We start from the raw sequence: 21,737 nt of genomic DNA on the forward strand, positions 1-21,737 counted from the left end.
AATTTGAACCGAATCGGTTCATCCGTTCGAGAGTTATCGTGCGCACCAGCCAACCAGACAGACAGACGGACAGACAGACAGACGGACGGACATTGCTAAATCAACTCCAAATTGTCTGAAACACATTTCGTCCAAACATACTTGGGGTCTAAAACCATTATTTCGATGAGGCACATTTTGCCCGAATGAAAGTGTATATACCCTTTCTAGCCTAAAGGCTGAGGGTATAAAAATAATTGTCAAAGGTCTTCCGTCCATAGACCTTTCAAGAGGGAGCCATGTGATACCCTAAACCTCTTCCTCTGGGCACTGTTTTCCCCGGAATTTATTTTATATGATTGCAACACTTTATGTTATTGATATAATTAATAGATATTTCTGCATCATTTATTATTGATATAATTTGCATCAAAGGAGAAGTCAAGAGTTGGTTTTCAAGTTTCTTCTTTGCCCTAAGAATTAAAATATGCCCTAAGAATTAAAAATTTGGACGAAAAATTAAATTTGGACATTTTTCCCACAACCTCTTACTTCATGAAAAAATGTGTCAGTATTATAATATAACAGCGACCTCTAGCGTGTTTATGGTTACACTACCCACACTAAACACTGTGGGATCACAGTATATAGTAGGTTGTAACTATGTTATCTGACCACGTGCATCAGCATAATTGGCATGAATGGAAAGGTCAATAGTTCCTCTTCTAAATATTACTTAAGGGGGTGGAACATTCCTTCAAGAAATAAAGATATAGTTTTATTTTGGTCCATTTCACGATTATCACCACATGGTCATGACCCGACCTCCATACAAAATTTCGTGACGATTGGTCCATAATTGCAAGCTGGAGATTGATTACAATTTTTAATGGGTGGATGGGCGGACGGAAAAACGGCCACACATCTGAAAATCGCTTTATCTCGTCGAGATATGAATTTTGTAAAAAATTACAAGAATTACCTATTATTTGTCAGCCTACTGATAATGCAGAAGTCAGCTTTTTACATTATTTTATATTTGGGCTGTTTAATTTGTGTTACATACATTTCGAAACATCCTTTTATATACATTGCCATTGAAAGCTTCCTGCCCGGATCCCTACAATCTACAGCAATTACAAGAAAAAATAACATTTGAATTAAAACATATTTTACACGTGTAAATATACATACGTACGTATATTAAATGTATGTTTATTTTGTTTAAAAGGATTTAATTTAACTTAAAAGTTATTCACAACACACAGACACAGAAAATAACACAGCTTATATAAAGGACACATTGAGAGATTTATTTTAACTTAAAAGATAAAACATTTAAAAATTTTACAGTCTTACATACATACATACACAGAAACGTTCCGAGAAATGCATATCGACATGTTTATTTGTTTAAGAAAATTTTACATTGAAAACTTGTGTAAAATTACTGAATGAGTGTAAACAGAAGAAAGGAAGGAAGGATATATGTGTATGAAGCTTCCATGTGTGGTAGCGGGGAAAAATCATTAGACTGACCCAAAAAAAAAACAAATTTGTTTTTGGAACTTCTACCCATTAAATTTTTCCATTGGATCCAAAAACCTTATATGTATATGAAATTTTATGGCTATCGGATAACCTTAACCCGTGCGATCTTTGTTTCCATAGTAATTTGTATGGGGCCAAAGATGCGTTTTCACGTAAATTCTCTAAAGGCCGCAATTATGGTCCAACCGATGAAAAAAAAAATACCAAAAAATCTTAATACATTATTTTTTGAAAATCGGGCGAGATTTTGATATTGGCTGTGTTATAGGGCCTTAATTTCCTCTAATTGTAAATAGAATTCGTTTTTTTAACCACAACAATGAACTGATAATTTTTTTTTGTCGATTGGAAAATTATTATGGCCTGTAGAACGATATCCTCAAAATTTGCTTTTGGAAATAAAGATAGGTCCATGAGTTCATATAGCTCCCAAAGAACGGTACCTCCCGAATTTCGGTGTTTTGAAAGTTAGCCACATTATTTTACCGAAATTGCTGGAATTTGGTATTTAGTTTTCTTCATAAACGAAAGGAAACTAATTGTTCCGTTTTACTTCGATACAACTCGTGGTGGAGGGAATAACAAGTTCGGCCTGGTCGAACTTAACGCCGTTCTTACTTGTTTTTAATTTTTTTGGGTCACTCTAATGTACAAATCTTAATTCCAATGAAAATGTAACGAGGATTTTGTTTTCTGAAAATGAAATGCTAATGTTCGAATCATACCAAATGAGTAATTAAATAAGTATAAAAAGGAACAAAACTGAAAGATGTTGTCTTTTAAAGGATTTACATAATTAAAAGTTACTTTACTTGAAGGCAAATTGTGTGGATTTGAATTTGTTTGTTTGTTGTTTTTAACAAATATATGTATAAACAAACATACATAATTTATTTAAACGAAAATATTGTATTTGTCAAGTGTTCTTTCTAATGTGAAGATTTAATGAGGAGTTATTTTATGATGTGCGAATTGTGTTTGTTTGCTGTATTCATTCAAACAGGAAATTATTAATTATGTTAGGGAAATGACAGGAACATTCGTACGTACATCTAATGATTTTGTACAGTCTAGAAATAACTACATATTCGGGAGGATTATACGAAAATTCCTAAATATTTCGTTTAATAATTTAATATTTAAAATAATAATTTAATATTTTCTTGTTATTATTCAAGATTGAGGACTTCTAACTTTCAGAACAATAACTTTCAGAAAAAAACTCTTTCAACGCCCATCCACAATTTAGTATTTTTCTATTTTTAACTTCATAACGTTCTTTCTAACCTTCAAGAATCCTCAAACCCTAAGAAAAAAATTTTCAAATTCAAACTTTCAAAAAATGTCAAATTTAACTGAATACAATTCCAAAAATCTTTGCAACATGATTGTTCCCTTTAGTTGCTGTTTTTAGAGCTAGTGTTAATGGAAAATTATATACATATCACATTCATAGCCAATTGTATCATAACAAAACTTGAAATGTGCAACTTCAACACACCATCATAGGTTTTTATACCCTACACCACTATGTGGTAAGGGGTATTATGTGTTAGTGCATTTGTATGTAACATACAAAAGGAAGCGAGATAGACCCATAGTTCCTTCTAGGGATATACATAGAATCACTTTCTGAGTCGATTTATGCATGTCCGTCCGTCCGTCCGTCCGTTCGCATTTGTTGACCGATTTCGCTGAAAATTGGGGAATACCATTTCTTTAGCCGTCGGAAGAGCAAGTTCGAAGATGGCTATATCGGTCCAAGTTTTGGTATAGCCCCCATATAACGGTACCTCCCGATTTAAGGTATTTTAAGGATCTTAGCCGCATTTGTTGCCCAAACCAGCTCAAATTTTACATTTGAGGTTCCCAATGGCCGCGAAATTGCTCCACTAAAAATTGTCAAGATAGGTCCACGGTTCGGTATAGTCCCCATATAACGATACCTCCCGATTTAAGGTATTTTATGGATCTTAGCCACATTTTTTGCCCAAACTAGCTGAAATTTTACATTTGAGGTTCTCAATGGCCGCGAAATTGCTCCACTAAAGATTGTCAAGATAGGTCCACGGTTCGGTATAGTCCCCATATAACGATACCTCCCGATTTAAGGTATTTTAGGGATTTTAGCCACATTTTTTGCTTGAACTAGCTGAAATTTTACATATGTGGTTCCCAGTGGCCACGAAATTTCGCCACTTAAAATTGTTAAGATAGGTCCATGTTTTTTTGTAGCCCCCATATAACGGTACCTCCCGATTTTAGGTATTTTAACGATTTTCCCCAAATATGGCTCCAATTTGCGTATTGGGATGTATACTAATTATTCCATTTTTACATATTTCGACTGGTGTAGGGTATTACATAGTCGGCCCCGCCCGACTTTGGTCTTTTCCTACTGGTTTTATTTGTGTTTGAAACCAAACATAAATTGTTATTGTTTCATTTGTGCTATTGTTTCTGTTGTAAATAAAATGTTGCAAGTTCAGTAGTGTAAACGAGTGAGGGTTAATGTTTTGTATATCACAAATCAGCAACTGTTTTTGTTTCGAGGGAAATTTTTGGAAATGTTGTTACCAACCGAAAGGCGAATGATTATAACAGAGATGAAATGTCGAAATGTGCGACATACTTAACATAAATTAAAGAACTTTAAGACGGTCTCTATAGGTAGTAAGACTTCAAAAGGTCTTCGATAGAATTTGTTCTATAGATAGACGATCTTCTATAGATATAATGCAGAGAAATTTGTTTATGCCCAGCAAAAACAATCCTTACCAAATAATGGGTTTTATAGTATTTTTGGTAGTCGTAGCTATTTACAAAACCCCCTACTAACCCATTATTTTATCATGTGCATATCGCACTGAATAACTATTTATTCTATAAATATTAGAATAACTAGTTATGCTATGTCCACTAGAAATTGAAAAGTAAACTGAAAAACATATGTTCTATTAATAGAACAGTTGATGTGGTATTTATTTAATCAGGAAATTGTAAGAAGTACTTTACAAATAGAAAACCTTAAGACCCTGATGGGATCTTCTATGGATAAATACCTAAAGATATTCTATAGCTACAAAATCCTTAAAATGTTTAAAGAAAATGTTCTTAGAAGATTGCTTTTCAAGTTCTTCACGAGTCCTTCTTTATATGGAAGAGCCTTGAGATTTGAAGATTTCTATAGGCAGAATGCAGAAGAGCAGTCTTCTGCAGATCCAGCAAACCAAATTTCGGATATGCGAATCCTTTGAACAAGTTCGGAAGAATCATATGAATCTTCGTTCCAAATTCGTTCCGTTTTCTAATCGATTTTCTAGAATTTTTTTGTTTAGTTGTTGTCGAAAAATGAAGTGATTGGCTATAAAATTCGCATATGCAATTTTCCAATTTTTATACCCCACACCAAATTGTGGAATGGGGTATCATGTCTTGGTGCAATTTGTATGTTACATGGAAAAGGAAACTAGATAGACCCATATTTCCTTTTGCGGATATACACTTTCTGAGTCTATTTATGTATGTTCGTCCGTCCATCTGTTCATGTATTTTTGTTTGCGACGTCGGGTGACATTTATTATCCGATTCATCTGAAATAATTTTTTAGTCATAGTAAGAACGCTATTGCTTTTGGTGAAAATCGGTTCAGATTTGGATATAGTTCGATTTCGATGAAATGTTGAAAACTTTATCGAATTCGAACAAGAAGTAATATTGCCAAATTATATTGAAATCGGTTCAGATTTCTATATAGTTCCCATATATACTTTTGCCCGATTTGAGGTATTTGGTGCAGACGCAAAGTCTGTCCAATTTGGATGAAATTTTGAAAATGTCACCGATTTTAGGATAGAAATAAGTTTGCCAAATTATAATGAAATCGGTTCAGATTTGGATATTGCTTCCATATACATATATGTGCGCCCGATTTGAGGTATTTGGTGCCCCAACCTCGCTATGTGTGTCCAATTTTGCTTTTATTGAAATCGGTTCAGATTTGGATATAGTTCCCATATATATGTTTACCCGATATGGTGCACCAACCTCGCCCATGTAGGTCCAATTTTAATGAAACCTCGCCTATGTACGTCCAATTTTGATGAAATTTTAAATGTCTTACGGAATTTGCTCTATGAAAAAGTTTGCCAAATTATATTCAAATCGGTTCAGATTTGGATATAGCTCCCATCTATATATTATCGGTCAAACACAAAATTGGACAGACATTTTGATGAAAATTGGAAAATGTAACGCAATGTAGTCTAGATTATATTGAAATCGTGGTTGTGTAGGTTATCATGTAGTCGGCCCCACTCGACTTGATCATTTCCATACTGGTTAGTGTCGACGTTTTTCGACCACTAGGAACCTCATGTAAGTAAACAGGGAACCTCAAATGTCAAAATCCATCTTGTTCTGATAAAACTTGGCCCTGGAAAGGTATTATTATCCAAAAGCAGAAAAATGTCAAGCAAAATCGTGAAAACCTAAAACACACTCTAAAAATGTGAAATTTGACCGCGATTTATTTAAAAAGCGCTCCGGCGATTTTTTTGTTTATTGATTTTTCTCATCTATGAACATTGTAGTTTCAGAATCCGCAGAAACTTACCAGGTGTAAGCACCTTCCATTTAAAATTGGTTCAAGAGCACCGTGGTATATAAAGTAACGTTACAACTTATATAAGAAAGATGTTTTTATTCAAAGTAAATACTCTATTTGTCCACAAAAACATGATACAGCGGAATTTTTTAGTAAAATACTATGGTTCTAACCTGGTGAATCGGGATGTTTGTTATTTAGACTTCAACGATAATGGGTTTTCCGTTACAATACCTTTCTTTCCTTGTAAAAATCTCCATGCAGATCCTCCCTGAGGATGAGCTTTGTAAAGGTAGCTGATGCGTTACCTTATTGCCACTGATTTTATTTGCACTTGGTACTATTATTGTTATTATTGTTGTTAAACAAACGTTTTAATACAGAGGTTTTATTACGCTCATTTCAATGCAACATTTTTGCAAATGCATCATCAACAATTTGCTGTGCTTAATACGTCCACTTTACAATGGCAAGCCACGTGAGTTGCACACAACAAAACTAACAACCACCTGATTGAAAACAAAAGGAATAACAACCTAAACAAATAAACACCAATAAAAGCATACTACTTTCACCAACAAACATTTCAGCAACTAATAACACTGTGCAACAAAATGGAGCTCGTGGTCTGGGGGTGGAAAATTCCTTTTGCAGGTGAAAGCCCTTGATGAGTATATACGACGGCGGTTCGGAAACTTCTTAGCCTATCAATGAAAGAGAATAGTTAGTTTTTCAAAAAAAAAGGTTTATTTTTCAATATAATCTCCTGAAACTTCAATACACTTAGTCCAACTTGCTAGAAATTCTATCCCTTGATTAAAATAGTTTCCTTCAAGGTCTTCAAAATAGTGGTTTACAACTGTAATTGCATCTTCATTTGAGGTAAAACGCTTGCCAGCAAGGATTTTTTTTAGATTTGGGAACAAGTGAAAGTCACTAGGAGCTAAATCAGGAGAATAAGGTGGGTGGTCAAGCAGCTCGTACTTTAATTCGTTGATTTTAGCCATTGTTAAAACACTCTTGTGCGCTGGTGCGTTGTCTTGATGAAAAATTATTTTTTTGTGTTGTAAGCCAGGACGTTTTTCTCAAATTTGTACATTTAATTTATCCAAAAGGTTGCAAAAGTACTCTGAATTTATTGTTTGACCGTTTTGCAGATAGTCAATCAATAAAATATCTTTGAAGTCCCAAAAAACCGTTGCCATAACCTTACCAGCCGTTTGAATTGTTTTTGCCTTCTTTGGGGCACTTCCACCAGCTTCAGTCCATTGTTTGGATTGTTCTTTTGTCTCTGGAGTATAGTGGTGGATCCATGTCTCATCAACAGTTATGAAACGACGCTTAAAATCCATTTTATTTCCCTTAAAACGATCCAAACAAGCTTGAGAAATGTTCATTCTTATGCGTTTTTGATCGACTGTTAACAAATGCGGCACCCATCTTGCAGAAAGCTTTTTCATCTGTAGTTCTTCATGCAAAATTAAATGGACCCGATCATTTGAGATGCCCATGATATTAGCAATTTCACGCACTTTTATTCGTCGATCATTTAATACCATATCATGCACTTTGGCTAAAATTTCTGTTGTTGTTGCTGTTTTTGGACGTCCACTACGTGGTTCATCTTCAATGCTTGTACGACCACGTTTAAATTCAGCAACCCAATTTTTTACTGTTGCATATGAATGAGCACTTTCACCTAACACATTCACCATATCATTATGAATTTCTTGTCCCGATAAACCTTTTTACGTCGAGAATCGACGAACGCATAGTAGTGGGAAAAATTTGGTTTTGTTTGCAAGTGAAGTTGCTAGAGTTTAGGTAGTGCCAAAGAAATTCTCGATCAGAGTGTTTCTTTGCGCACGTATCTATTTGAGCTAGCAATTGACACTTGGGTATAAAAAGTTTCTTGTTGAAAAACAAGAAATAAGGGAACTGATGAAGATCTGTGGCGAGATCTGAAACTATAGTATTCCCTGCCTTACCCCTTGGTAAACACCGCCAATTTTTTCCCACTAATAAATTAAAGTTGTTTTAATAAAATATTAAAACAACGACTATGGGATTAAGCCTGACTATTTTGAAAAACAAAATAGAAGTCGTCATCCCAAACAAAAAACGCCAACCCTCCTTTTTATGTAAATATTTAATGACAGCACGCATTTCTAATTTTTCTATTGTAAAACAATTGCGGATGCGTCTTTTTTGAACACCTGTTTCTATATGAAGAAGTTGCCAGATCGAAACAAAATTTAACATGTGTTCATAACAGAGATGGAAGTTTCCAAAACACTTAACTTTTTTCTGTTTATACCGCGCTTTTTGTGCTAGGCTAAGAAGTTTCCGAACTGCCCTCATACAGAACCCAAAAGGGCAGATCCGCCATGAGTCGAACTTTTGAGTTGTGGCATGATGAATTTTTCACTTGAGACCCCACAAGCCATCAGAAATTAGCGTTATATCTTTGTTCGCTGTTGTTTTGGCTTATTTTTGATATGACATCTCTTCAGTCAAATCTAATGAGGATCTTTTTCGTAGAACATTTCGACCTTCTAACTCGTTTCCTTCCATGTCCTTTTCGTCAAATGTTATTGAAGCGGTTCAGATTTAGAATAGCTCCCATATGCATTTTTGTCCGATTTGAGGTATTTCGTGCACCAAACACAAAATTGGACAGACATTTTGATGCAATTTAGAAAATGTGAAGCAACCTTTTCTAGAAAAAAAATTCTCCAAATTATGTTGAAATCATGGTGGTTTATTATATCACATAGTCGGTCTCGCCCGACTTTGATCATTACTAATTTCTTTTTTGGTAACAAAAAACTCGCGTTCCATTGGTGAGAGGTGAACACAAGGACCTGTAGTCGGACACACATACGCTCTACGGAGTTGTAACTGAGACATGTCTATGAATTAACAACCATTTGTCATCGAAATACTGTGCGCCGTCGTGTAAATAGAAAGAGCTACAAAATTTTCACAATAAAAATACAACATATTTAACATTCACTGGCACTACCACTACTTTAAACTACTTACTTGTTTGCTAACTCTTCACTGAGCGGAAGATGATGGGCAAATAAGTTGATTTTTCAACCAACAACAGCAACAATAATAATATTAACTACTACAACAACAAGTGTAGAATTAAAGTGCACAATAAAAACTGCAACGCGCTGCTCAACAAACAAATGTTGCATCAACACCAGTTATACACGAGCGATTCCAACGGAATAATGCAAAGTGCCAAGCAAACAACGAAACCGTAAAGGAAACGGATGTGTACAAAAAGCTCTGCTGCAAATAGTGGAAGCGTATATCGTAGAACACCTCGTATGATGCTTATCCGTCAGTAGTCATTGGAAATTACAAGTGTAAGGATGACGGCAAAGAGATAGAAGATGATAAATTAAAATACAACGCAATGAAAATGTGTAGCGTTTTTTGTTTTAACAAATGGAAAGTGCTTACACCTGGGAAGTTTTTGTGGATTCTGAAACTACAATTTTCATAGATGAGAAAAATAAAAAAAAAAAAACAAAAACAAAAAATCGACGGAGAGCTTTTTAAATAAATCGCGATTAAAGTTGACATTTTTAAGGGTTTTTTAGTTTTTCACTTGGAAACCGCAAGTCCTATCGAAATGGGACTAAAGAAAATGTTGTAGCTATGAAAATTCTCTACAAGATTGACTTTTACGATATCTTCGTAGTTTTTATTGTTATTAAGATATAGAAGTTCAAATTAAGACAATGGATTGACTGCATCGCCTCCTTATAAAACAATGTCATGACCGCAATTACCCCACTTAAACTTATAAATCTCAAAAATGATACAACCTAGGAAAAAATTACGAAAGCCCATTTGGTAGAGAATTTTCACAGCTACAACATATTCTTTAGTCCCATTTCGAAAGGATTTGCGGTTTTCTAGCTAAATCCTAAAGTTTGATCTGAACCTCTATATCTCAAAAATGGTAAACTTAGGAAAATATCAATCAGCCAATCTTGTACAGAATTTTAGCTGCTACAACATTTTTTTAGTCCCACTTCGATAGGACTTGCAATTTCTAAGCAAAATCGTGAAAACCCAAAAAAAGGTATCTTGGGCAAACAATTCGAACTGAGAATTTTTTGAAAGTACAGACCCAAGCGACAAGAAACCCTAGTTTGGTTTTGTTGTGTCAGATCCAGCTTGGATTTTATGGCCCCATCTAAACATGGTTAAATATTGAGTTTTTAAAGAAATATATATCTATATATATCTCTGAAATCAATGCGAATCTACTTCTGATCTCTGAAGCAAATTTGTAGATAAGGACAAGAATAAAATACTTGGAGAAATAATGAACTCGAAAAACTAAATTTATTGGCTCAAATTTTAAAATATCTCCAAAACTGCTAATTTTTTCTGAATATTTTCTTTTGGAAAAATATTCCCCAGAATATAATACACATTTCATTGTTGTAAAATGCCTCTATGCCGTTGTTTTCAGTACATTTTTCAACGACGATTTAATAAAAATGTCAATAATGTACTTAAATCCGAAATTCGAGAATAAACTGTTGGTGTGAACTGTGTTTGAAATACGTGTTGTAAAAGATATGATGCAAAATACCGCTGAAACGACATGAAGTAGGCATTTTAGAGTTCCAAAGAATTGTTGAGAACTTTAGTTGGAAGATTTTTGCAAAAGGTTACTTGGTTCGACTCCCAATAGTTTAGCCGACACTGACCAGAATTTCACCAATTATATAAAATTTTCTATATTTTTTTTTTTTTTTGATTTTGATGCCCTAGATGAAGTTTTTCTTATGTGGTTTTTTTAAAAGATATGTTAGTTAGTTAGTTCACTGAGCATCGATCGAAAGTAAGAACGATCACCGAAGGAACGATTAAAGAACGAACGATTACCAATCTAGTTCAGCACTTCATTCACGTATCATATTGTGACGCCGTCATCTGAGTTAACTGATGCCTTTGTAAATGTAATGAGTTTTGTTTGCATTTTGTATTTTACACAAAACTTTGTTCTTCGTAATGTTAATATCTTCATTTACTTTTACCGCCTATTCATGTTTGTCCCACGAAAACCCGTACGAAAGGAAAGCAAACTATCGTGCGACTGCCGTTACGTTCCTATGCGAAATACTACTAATTTGAATGTACATTTGTACAACGATGTTCCATAAATGAGAGTCAAATGAGAAATGAAAACAGAATCCACATATACATACAAACATTGGAATATGTGTGATTTGTTTTGTTTGAGAAAATAAAATGTGTCGGTATTCTGAATTATTTTATTTAACTGATTTCTTCATAATAATGAGTGAAACCGCCATTAGTGAGTGAAACCGCCATTAAAACGTGTCTATAAAATTTTTATTTTGTTTCAAGAATGTGTTGCGTATATTTGTTTAAAGATTTTCGGTGTTATTCGCAAGTTTACGTTGTACTCGACAGCTACAAAGCAAGTGATTGATTTTGACATTCTCTTTCTACAAAAGACAGTCCTTTCGAAATACTTAAACCCAAATACACAGGAAAGGTGTACGTTTACGTGTTATTTCGTATGGCTTGTCGGTTGCATAGATTTTCGTTTCGGAGGTGTTTACATGAACGGAAAATGATTTTTTTTTCGACTTCCGAAGCGCATGAAACCTTTCGGTCGACATACCGTCGGTGTCATGCTTAAGTGTTCCATACGCCATTTTTGACATTTTGAGATAAAGGTACCTTACAAAGTTTTGAACCATGCCCTTTTAGATTTTTTGGTCGGTTTTTCTCTATCTCTTATAGTTTCTGAGATATTCAGATGCCAGTATGTTCCATATCCGCTTTGTGACCCAAAAAATCTTGTCGTTTTGTTCCATATCCGTAAAGCCTGGCGTATGGAACAAAACAACTTTGACCATTTTAGTTCCATATCCATGTCGTTTGGCGTATGGAACAAAAAGAGACAAAAACGAATTGTTCCGCAACAAAAATGATGGCGTTTGGAACAAAAAATTGCCCATTTTGCCAAAGTAACGGAAAAGTGTGGCGTATGGAACAAATTGTTTTAAAGGACTTGGTTTAAAAACTGAAGAATAATAGTTTCTAAATCCAAATATTTTTGAATATTGTATTGTTACAAGAAAACGAAAATTTATCAATCGTTTAAGCAAAAAATCCCTAGTTTAAAGACAAAATTTTGATGTAAGTACACAAAAATATACGCAAAAACGTTCATTCGACTTGAAGCTAACCGACTACAAAAATGGTATTATAAGAAAATCGCGTTTAAATGTTTTATGTTACTTAGAAATGCAAAATATCAATCCGTTTTGTCCGATCGAAATTTTTACCACAAAAAAAGTAGTGATAAGTGGAGGCAATCGCTTAAATAAGTCTTAAGGAAACCTTTAACCCAGATAAAGCCACTGGTCGTTAAAACGCCACAAAAAATGGTTGCGAAAATTGACGTAAAACTCTGGTTTTTTCGAATATTTTTGTGGGGTATTTTGCATTTTGTTATAGTATTGTCTGTTATCTGTAAGTTCGCGCTGATAACGCTTCATTTGACCTACGCATTTCCACGCAATTGGCCAAATACCCAAGCTATTCAAAAAAATCGACTTTTTTGTAATTTTCGACTTTTGATGAAAAATTTAAATATGCGATAAAAATTTAATCAAAAATGTTAGAATCATATAAAGTCAGGGATATGTTAGAAATATAGTAAGAGTATTTTCCCAATCAAAAACCAAGGGATTGGCATGTAAGGATACACCTATATTACCCTCCAAAGTTTTTGGAACTTTTAAAAGAAGGCCCGATTGCAGGAAAACTATACGTTTTAGAGAAAAAAGTTATTTTTTAAAAAATGCTTAAAAAATCTGAAAAATATAATTTTCATAAAAAAATTTAAGTTTTCTCGCAAAAAAAATTCTCGGCGCTAAGTGGGTTAATTATGGTCCTTATTGTATTTATATGAGAAAAATAAATGTTTCATTTAAAGTCCTGATTTTTAAACTCCACAGTAGCACTTCATATAAGGGAGGTGGAACACGATTGATAAAAAGTGTTTTGGTTGAAATGTGACAAAATGTGTTCTATGTGACACAAACTGCCAAAAACATGAAAAAAAGATTCCATGGAACAATTCAGCAACTTTTTGCAATTATAAAAATTGGCCATAACTTCTAGACTATCACAGATATCTGACTAAAATAAACTACTGATATATTCTATGAGTTTAGTTATGTAGAACTGAGCTCGTAATGTATTGGATTATTGCACCATTTTTATCCTGTATGGCCTTAAACATTAACTTGAGTTTTTCTCGAATCAGGCAAATGGCGTACGGAACACTTAAGCATGACACCGACGATACATGAACAGGCTGTTAAAGTTTTAACAAATCATACACACTACTATTTCGGTGTATGTATGTATGTGTATGAAACGACCTTGTATGCTGACCGTCGGTTTATTGACGAACGGTTGAACTACTGAACTAAAAGAACGACCTAGTTCACTTAAAAGAGCCGAACTAAAAATACCGATCTTTACTTAGTTTATAACAATTTGAACTCCTATTCCTTTATAGAAATTATTTTTGTTGCAGTTTGAGAAAGTTTGTAATATGAAGTATTACCCTATCGGAATCTGACAACTCACGCCATCCTTCATTTTCTTTCATACCCTTTAATGGCATCTGTTACAATTTGTTTTTTACAATTTGCAACATTTTCATACAGTTTTTATTTGAACAAATTTCCATTTGTTGATGTTCGAGTAGCTTTTTTTGCAATACCTTTTTCCGAAATTTTACTACTTAACTTGATAAGTTGCGGGTTGTATTTCATTATTTGTTGGCTCAATTTTCTTCTTTGCGAATACAAATACCATTCATTATTGGAAATACAGGCAATTTTCTTTTGTTTTTACCTTCTTTATACCCTACATCAAAATGTGGAGGGTATAATTAAATTTGTCATTTCGTTAGTAACACATTGAAATATTTGTCATAGACCCTTACAAAGTATATATATTAGGGTGGGGCGATTTGTGTGGAAGGAAAAAACATTCATGGGCCCTTCGCGTTTCTTATTCCTGGGATTGAACTGAGCAAAAAAGTCTACTGGACCATATATCTACCGTGAAAATCGAGCCTCCCGATTTTGACTTTAAGTTTTTTATTGACGTTTTTTGGATATTTTGGCATATAACAGCCAAACCATTGACATTTTCGATCCAACACAAAGACAAACATTGTAGCCAAGACAGTAATTGAAAACTCTCTAATACATCGCAAAAGCATTGGAACGCTCATTCAGGCAGTTTTGGCCTTAAGAATGTGCAAATTTTTCCGAAAATGTCGATAAATGACATTGTGCTATAAAATTTGACCTGAAAAATATTCAAGTGTTCTGATGCAAAATTATATCGTGTTAGGATCCATGGACAACGACAATGTCTTTAGTTCGTTTGGGTCACTTCGTTTTATTTTTTTATAACGGTAAAAGTAGTGAAAATCTGGGTTTCTTAGATTTTCAAATTTAAACTGACATATCTTCTTTTTTTCACAACGGATTTCTAGTGATCCTTCTTCCTTTTAATGGGATGAATAATATCTTTAGAACAATTTATTATTTTATATTTATATTTTATTTAAATCGGTTAACAAATGGCTAAGTTATAGTGGTTTAAGTCTGAAAACCCCCTTAGAAAAACTATAACCAGTAACCTGAATAAAGTAAAGCTGTGTGCTTACTAGTTACTAGAGTTAGCTAGTAGAGAGATAAAGTCCTGCTTGAATAACTGAATAATTTCAATACAGCATTGTAAAATCGTTATCTAAGACCGGGGAGTACAACAAAATATATTCAAAACTAAAACATGTGTAAATGTATGAGTGAAAAAAGTAACAACCAAATGATGTTTATCGTTTCTTTTTGTTCACGTACAGTATGCGTGAGGGAGAAAAGCAAATGCAAAGACAACTCAGTGGGATCGCTGAGTATACTGTCTTTTCAAAGAAGCGCAGTCCTGATCTAAAACGAACCCACGTTGTATTTTGTAAAAATCGTATCGGGGAATAAAACAAGGTCTACACCGGAGTAAGTTAAACCCTTATTCTATATATTATTCTACTCCAAGGAATTAGACTTATCGTAGATGAAGAGCTTAGTAGTTACTAATTGTTCAAAGTTATTTCAATACAGTTCCTGGTGGAGGGTATAAAATTTTCGGCTCGGCCAAACTTAACACCGCTCTTACTTATTCATGTTAATTATTTTCCTTTCACTTATGTCTTTTTTCTTGTTGTTTGTTCTCTTTTTCTTTTACAGAACGTAAATTATTTGTCGGCATGCTGAACAAAAAATACAATGAAGCCGATGTACGGCAATTGTTCGCAGGACACGGTACCATTGAGGAATGTACGGTACTCAGGGATCAAAATGGCCAAAGTAAAGGATGTGCTTTTGTAACATTCGATACCAAACAGCATGCAATTGGTGCAATTAAAGTAAGTACAGAACATAATTCAATTTTTTGTTTGTTCGTTTGTTTATTTGTTTCGGGAAGAGGTTTATTTGTGATTCCTTTGCTCGATTTTACACTCGAGAAACATGAAGCATGGCTTTTATTAATGGAAAATAAAGTACATAGTAAAATAATTAATCGTTTGAAGTGATCGGAGAAGGGCGTAGTTACAAAGATTGTAATGATTTTAGTGTATTAAATAAGCTGATTATAGTGGTATTTTTGCACAACTTATTCTTACAGATTTATCCCACATACTATAATGTATAATGTGAAATTTTGTGATATTTACATGAAATTAAACAAAGTTTTAGATGAACAATAATAAAATTACTCACATGTCAAATTTACCAGGAAAACTAGTACTTTCTATGAAGGTCATAACAAGTTTCGTAAAGAATTCTAGTTTTCTTGTTAAATTTGGCCTTTGTGTAATTTTTTCTATTATCCATCAAAAAACTTTGTTTCATCTCATTCAAACATCACATCATTTCAATTCATCGCAATCCATCATAGTTTTGTAGTACGAGAGCAAATTGCTCACGTCATATTCGGAGGGCGTTTCTTCTCACATCTTTGTGTGATTTTTCATTTCTTTCTTTGGGAAACGTGATTTTCACATTTGCATCCATCATGGGCAATTACCACATGACACACAACTACAATATGGATGGATACGTAATGTATTATTTTGCTCCATGTTTCAACATACATATATGTATGAGGCAATAACGACAAACATATCGCACCTGTTCAATAAAAGGGTAGTAACTCAAAATTTTGTATTGCTCAGTAGAGATACACAAGTAGTGACTCTTAGTGAAGAGTGACATAACGGTATTTTTTGACGAAAGAGTAGACAAAATAATGTGAGATTTTTACAGCTGTTGGTGTTGATCATTATTTATCGTTTTTGAACAAAAAGTAAAAATTTCCAAAATTTAAGTTACTATCTTTTTGTTGAACAGGTGCGATATGTATTGGAATATACCACGAAAATAATTGGAGTTGATTCGTCTAAATCGGTTTATATTTATACCCATATATACAGCCACTAGGAGTAATAGCATGTTTACATGGTTGCTGTTGTTTTTGTAATCCGGCTTTGGCTCTGTCTCCAGGTCTAGAAAGAAATGTGGATGCTTCAGGTACAGACGAAAGGTTTGGCAGGGCAGTTGAAATGATGTAGTGTGTCGTTCGGGCATATTTTACGCAAGGACGTAGCTCAGACAAGACTTATCTGGTTTGTCGTGACGTTTTTCAGCTACTATAGATGTCTGATGTACTTCGAAGGGCGCATCGCACGATAGTTGTTTATGACATTTGCGACAGCATCTGCGTGAATGATATCCTAACCAGCTTGCTGATCTAGGGGTTATCTCTTGCAACAACATGCCCTGGTAGGGCATCATATCGCTCAATTACTCAAAGAGAGACACATCTCAAAAAATGCAGTTCCGAGAAAAACGCGTTTTAAATTGGCGATTAAAATTTGACTTCACAACATGAAAACACTATTACAGAAAAATAATTACTTGGTCCATATTTTGCAAACAGCCAACCAGATATCAGTGCTAAATTTCCGTACAAGATCAAGCATGATTCGAAGTGCCTTAGTGCTACATAAACTCAAAAAACTTTTGTGTTGAATTATGAAAAACTCGTAGTAAATGAGATGTAACTCGTCGAGTTTTAGAGATATCAGCATGTACATTTTAAAAAAGATAAAGTAGAAGTCGTAGAAAAAATTGAAATTTAGGTGATGGCCTAAGTTGCTAATAAATAAATAAATAAATAAATAAATAAATAAATAAATAAATAAATAAATAAATAAATAAATAAATAAATAAATAAATAAATAAATAAATAAATAAATAAATAAATAAATAAATAAATAAATAAATAAATAAATAAATAAATAAATAAATAAATAAATAAATAAATAAATAAATAAATAAATAAATAAATAAATAAATAAATAAATAAATAAATAAATAAATAAATAAATAAATAAATAAATAAATAAATAAATAAATAAATAAATAAATAAATAAATAAATAAATAAATAAATAAATAAATAAATAAATAAATAAATAAATAAATAAATAAATAAATAAATAAATAAATAAATTAATAAATAAATAAATAAATAAATAAATAAATAAATAAATAAATAAATAAAGTAGAGCACTTAATGGTCTTCGAGGGTAGAAGACCTCCTATCGGTTTTCTATAGATGGAAGGACTTCAGTGGATTACATACCTCCTGTTTCTCTACTATGTAATGATGGCCCCGTGTTGAACTAAATCTAACGAATCACAGACAGCGAAAGGAGAGCAGGAAGTGAACGAATAGCAAATCCAAAACAAGGTAATCTACAGCTAAAAGTAACCACTTCTATTTTTCTTCTATAGACAGAAGACCTCGTCTAGGTCGTTTTCTATATATAGTAGAGTACTTAAGGGTATTCGAAGGCAGAAGGCCTCCTATTGGTCTTCTATATATAGAAAACTTTCTGTGGTCTAGATAGAAGATCTTCTATAGGTCTTTTATAGATAGAAATACTAGTTGTAGAACCAAGACCTTAGCTTCGTACAGGCTAATCCGACTGCAGATACTGCCACAAGTCAACTTCGGTAGTATCCGGTGTAATTCCAGTACCTGACACGAGTATTTGAAAAAAAAAACAATAAGTTATAAACCTAAGGTACATATGTATGCCAATATTCGACCTACATTCTTCTTTATTCCTAATGTTCTCCATAACTCCATACTAATTCAAAACAATAGTCCATGGTCATAGTTTTTGGGGCCACATAAATAAGTGTGTAGTTACTCATATTGCATCTGTATCTGCAAAATAGTGAAACATTTCTTCTTGTATTGTCGTTGCCTTTTCTTCTTGCTCTTCTACTTCTTGTTACTGTTAATACGACAAATTCGGTGCAAGGCTTTGTTGCAGGATATTTGCTAAATTTATAGCCTATTTTTCTTTCTTAGCACAATTTTGTAGCCATTTGTTTTATGGCCACAATGTTAACGAGTTTATGTTGCGTTCTTGTTGTTGTCTTTATAGCATATTCTTTTTGGTGCAGTTAAATTGAGAACGTTTTTTATTGGCCTCAAAGTTGAGAAACATAAAAGACATGAATATAAGAAAAAAAATTCCAAAAAATTCTAAAAACTTAAATATGTGTCATTTTTATTGGCTGAAAATATTAGAAAAGAGGCGTGATAAAATTACAATATGCTAACCGAAAAGACATGAAAATGGAAAAAAGAAAAAATGAAAAAAAAAGAAAATAAAATAAAATAAAAAAGAACTATTTAAGTGATGGTTTTCAATCCGATAGTTAGAAACAGTAAGGAAGTCGGGCGGAGTCGGCTATATGATACTCTACACCACAGTGAATATGTATAGAACATGGAATAACTACAGAGTCTTCTGTAATGAAAGTAGTTACACGTCATGGCTTATTATTCGTAGGAGAAAAGCAAAAGATTTATTGGACGCCTTCAATTTTGTTACTTTATCTTTAGTCACAATTCTGTCACACATTCCAATTTTAATCAACATTGCAGATACCTACATTGCGTGATTGATGCATCAAATATATTAAATCGGGTGAAAATATATAGGAAATATATCCAAATTTTCTCCGATTTCAATATAACTTGGCAAACTTATTTCAAGACCAAATTCATTCACACGTTTCACATTTTACCAAAATATTGGGTGGGAGCTATATCAAAATCTGATTTCAAAATCCGAATTCAATATAATTTGGCAAGCTTATTTGTAGACCAAATTCCGTCACACGTTTCAAATTTCTTCAAAATCAGACAGTCTTTGCGTGTTTGATGCCCCAAATACCTAAAATCGGGCGAAAATATATACGGGAGCTATATCAAAATCTGAACCGATTTCAATATAATTTGGCAAACTTATTTCTGAATCAAATTCCATCACACGTTTCAAATTTCATCGTTATCGGACAGAATTTTCGTGTTTGGTACACCAAATACCTCAAATCGGGCGAAAATATATATCGGAGCTATATCCAAATCTGAACCGATTTTACCAAAATAAATAGCGTTCGCCCCCTTTGGTCAAAAATATTATCTTCACCAAGTTTTATGTGAATCGGACTATAAATGCGATATGTACTTTAATTAAAAAATACATGCACAGACGGACGGAAAGGCATAAATCGACTCAGAATGTGATTCTATGTATATCCCCGAAAGGAACTATGGGTCTATTTCGCATCCTTTTACATGTTACATACAAATGCATAAAGACATAACACCCCTTACCACAGTGTGGTGTAGGGTATGCAAATACATGACGTGGGAACATTCCTAGTTTAGGTAAAGTTTCACCTTTTTCAGATGTAATTCTAAACATTTTAGTTGTAATTCGTAATATTTCATTTGTAATTCGAGAATTCTATTTGTAATTCGTAACATTCCATCTGTAATTCGATTTATTCCATTTGTAATTCGAATTATTCTATTTGTAATTCGAATTATTCTATTAGAAATTCGAATTATTCTATTTGTAATTCGAATTATTCCATTTGAAATTCGAATTATTCCATTTGTAATTCGAATTATTCCATTTGTAATTCGAATTATTTCATTTGTAATTCAAATTATTCCATTTGTAATTCGAATTATTTTATTTGAAAATGCAAAGGAAATCATTCGAATTATAAATGAAATAATTCGAATTACAAATAGAATAATTCGAATTTCAAATAGAATAATTCGAATTTCAAATGGAATAATTCGAATTACAATTGGAATAATTCGAATTTCAAATGGAATAATTCGAATTACAAATGGAATAATTCGAATTAGAAATTGAATATTTCGAATTACAAATCGAATAATTCGAGTTACAAATGGAATAATTCGAATTACAAATGGAATTCTCGAATTACACATGAAATGTTACGAATTACAAATAGAATTCTCGAATTACAATTAAAATAATTCGAATTACATCTGAAAAAGGTGTAGATCTTGCTGCCCTGATTACAAAAATTTAAAAATTTGGCAGCGGTCATAATCGGTTATCCGGTTTTTTGAGCCAGGTTTTCTGAACCGATAAAGGTATCAAAAGAAAGCTTAGAAAAACACCTATCCAGAAATGTAATATTTCCAGCTGTATATAAACCGGTTTTCAATTCTAGAGCAAATTTTGGGTACGCGGGCAAAATTGTATGTTTTCTTAAGTAGCCGGCCTTCGGCTGGGGATTTAAGACTTTCTCCTATGGACAGGTGCAAACTAAAGTTTCTTTAAAATTGTAAGTTTTCTTAAGTAGTCGGCCTTCGGCCGGGTATTTAAGACATTCTCCTATGGACAAGTGAAAAATTCGACTATGCGGACAAAAAATTCGGTTATTGCGGCTCAAAGTAATAAATTAAATTATTTTTTTTTTTTTTGGCTTTATATTTATAACCGGTCAGTATACAGAAGAAAATACTACATTTTTGGGTAGCTGGTTTCATAAGCTTTCATTTGATACCCATTTCGGTTTTGAACAACCGGGTTTTTTATCCGAATTTCGGTTCAAATAACCGGATAACCGATAACCGACGATTTTACCTCAACTAGGAATAAGCCCATCACGTGTATTAATTTAGTTAAATTACTGAGTATTTACACACTTTTAACAAATATAACTAGTATTTACCCAATCGATTAATTGCCCTTTCATACCCATTATTAAATTATTAATTTCAAAGCAAACACGTAAAAATAGAATTGGCAACGCTAATGCAATATAGGTGACAGCCTAAAAGTATGCTTTAAGTTTCTACATTTCTAAAAGTATGATATTTACCTAACAGCCATAATTAACCCAGCGAAAAGTTTGCCTATAAAGAGGCAGTTAAATGATATGTACAAGTGATTTGGAAGTGCATCAAATTATGCATTTTCACTCATGATTTTAACAAGGGAGTGACTACTGAAAGAGGCACTCCATTGCACCGCATTTTAACTGACCCTTTGGCATTGCATTTTAACTGAACCTTTGGCACTGCATTTT

The 21,737-nt window shown here is 33.1% G+C and overlaps 1 protein-coding gene across 41 annotated transcripts in view; it reads left to right on the forward strand.

The window, feature by feature from the left end:
- LOC141395239 (CUGBP Elav-like family member 1-B) overlaps positions 1-21,737 on the forward strand; it is a 569,810-nt gene that overhangs the window by 478,112 nt on the left and 69,961 nt on the right. For all 41 annotated transcript variants that reach the window (XM_073970819.1, XM_073970825.1, XM_073970829.1 and 38 more), the window contains one exon: positions 15,481-15,659. In XM_073970819.1, the coding sequence (XP_073826920.1) occupies positions 15,481-15,659 (179 nt within the window). The remainder of the gene's footprint in view (positions 1-15,480; positions 15,660-21,737) is intronic.

The sequence above is a fragment of the Musca autumnalis genome, unplaced genomic scaffold (assembly GCF_047663935.1).
Source record: "Musca autumnalis isolate F117 unplaced genomic scaffold, ASM4766393v1 scaffold_2, whole genome shotgun sequence".
Lineage (NCBI taxonomy): Eukaryota > Metazoa > Arthropoda > Insecta > Diptera > Muscidae > Musca > Musca autumnalis.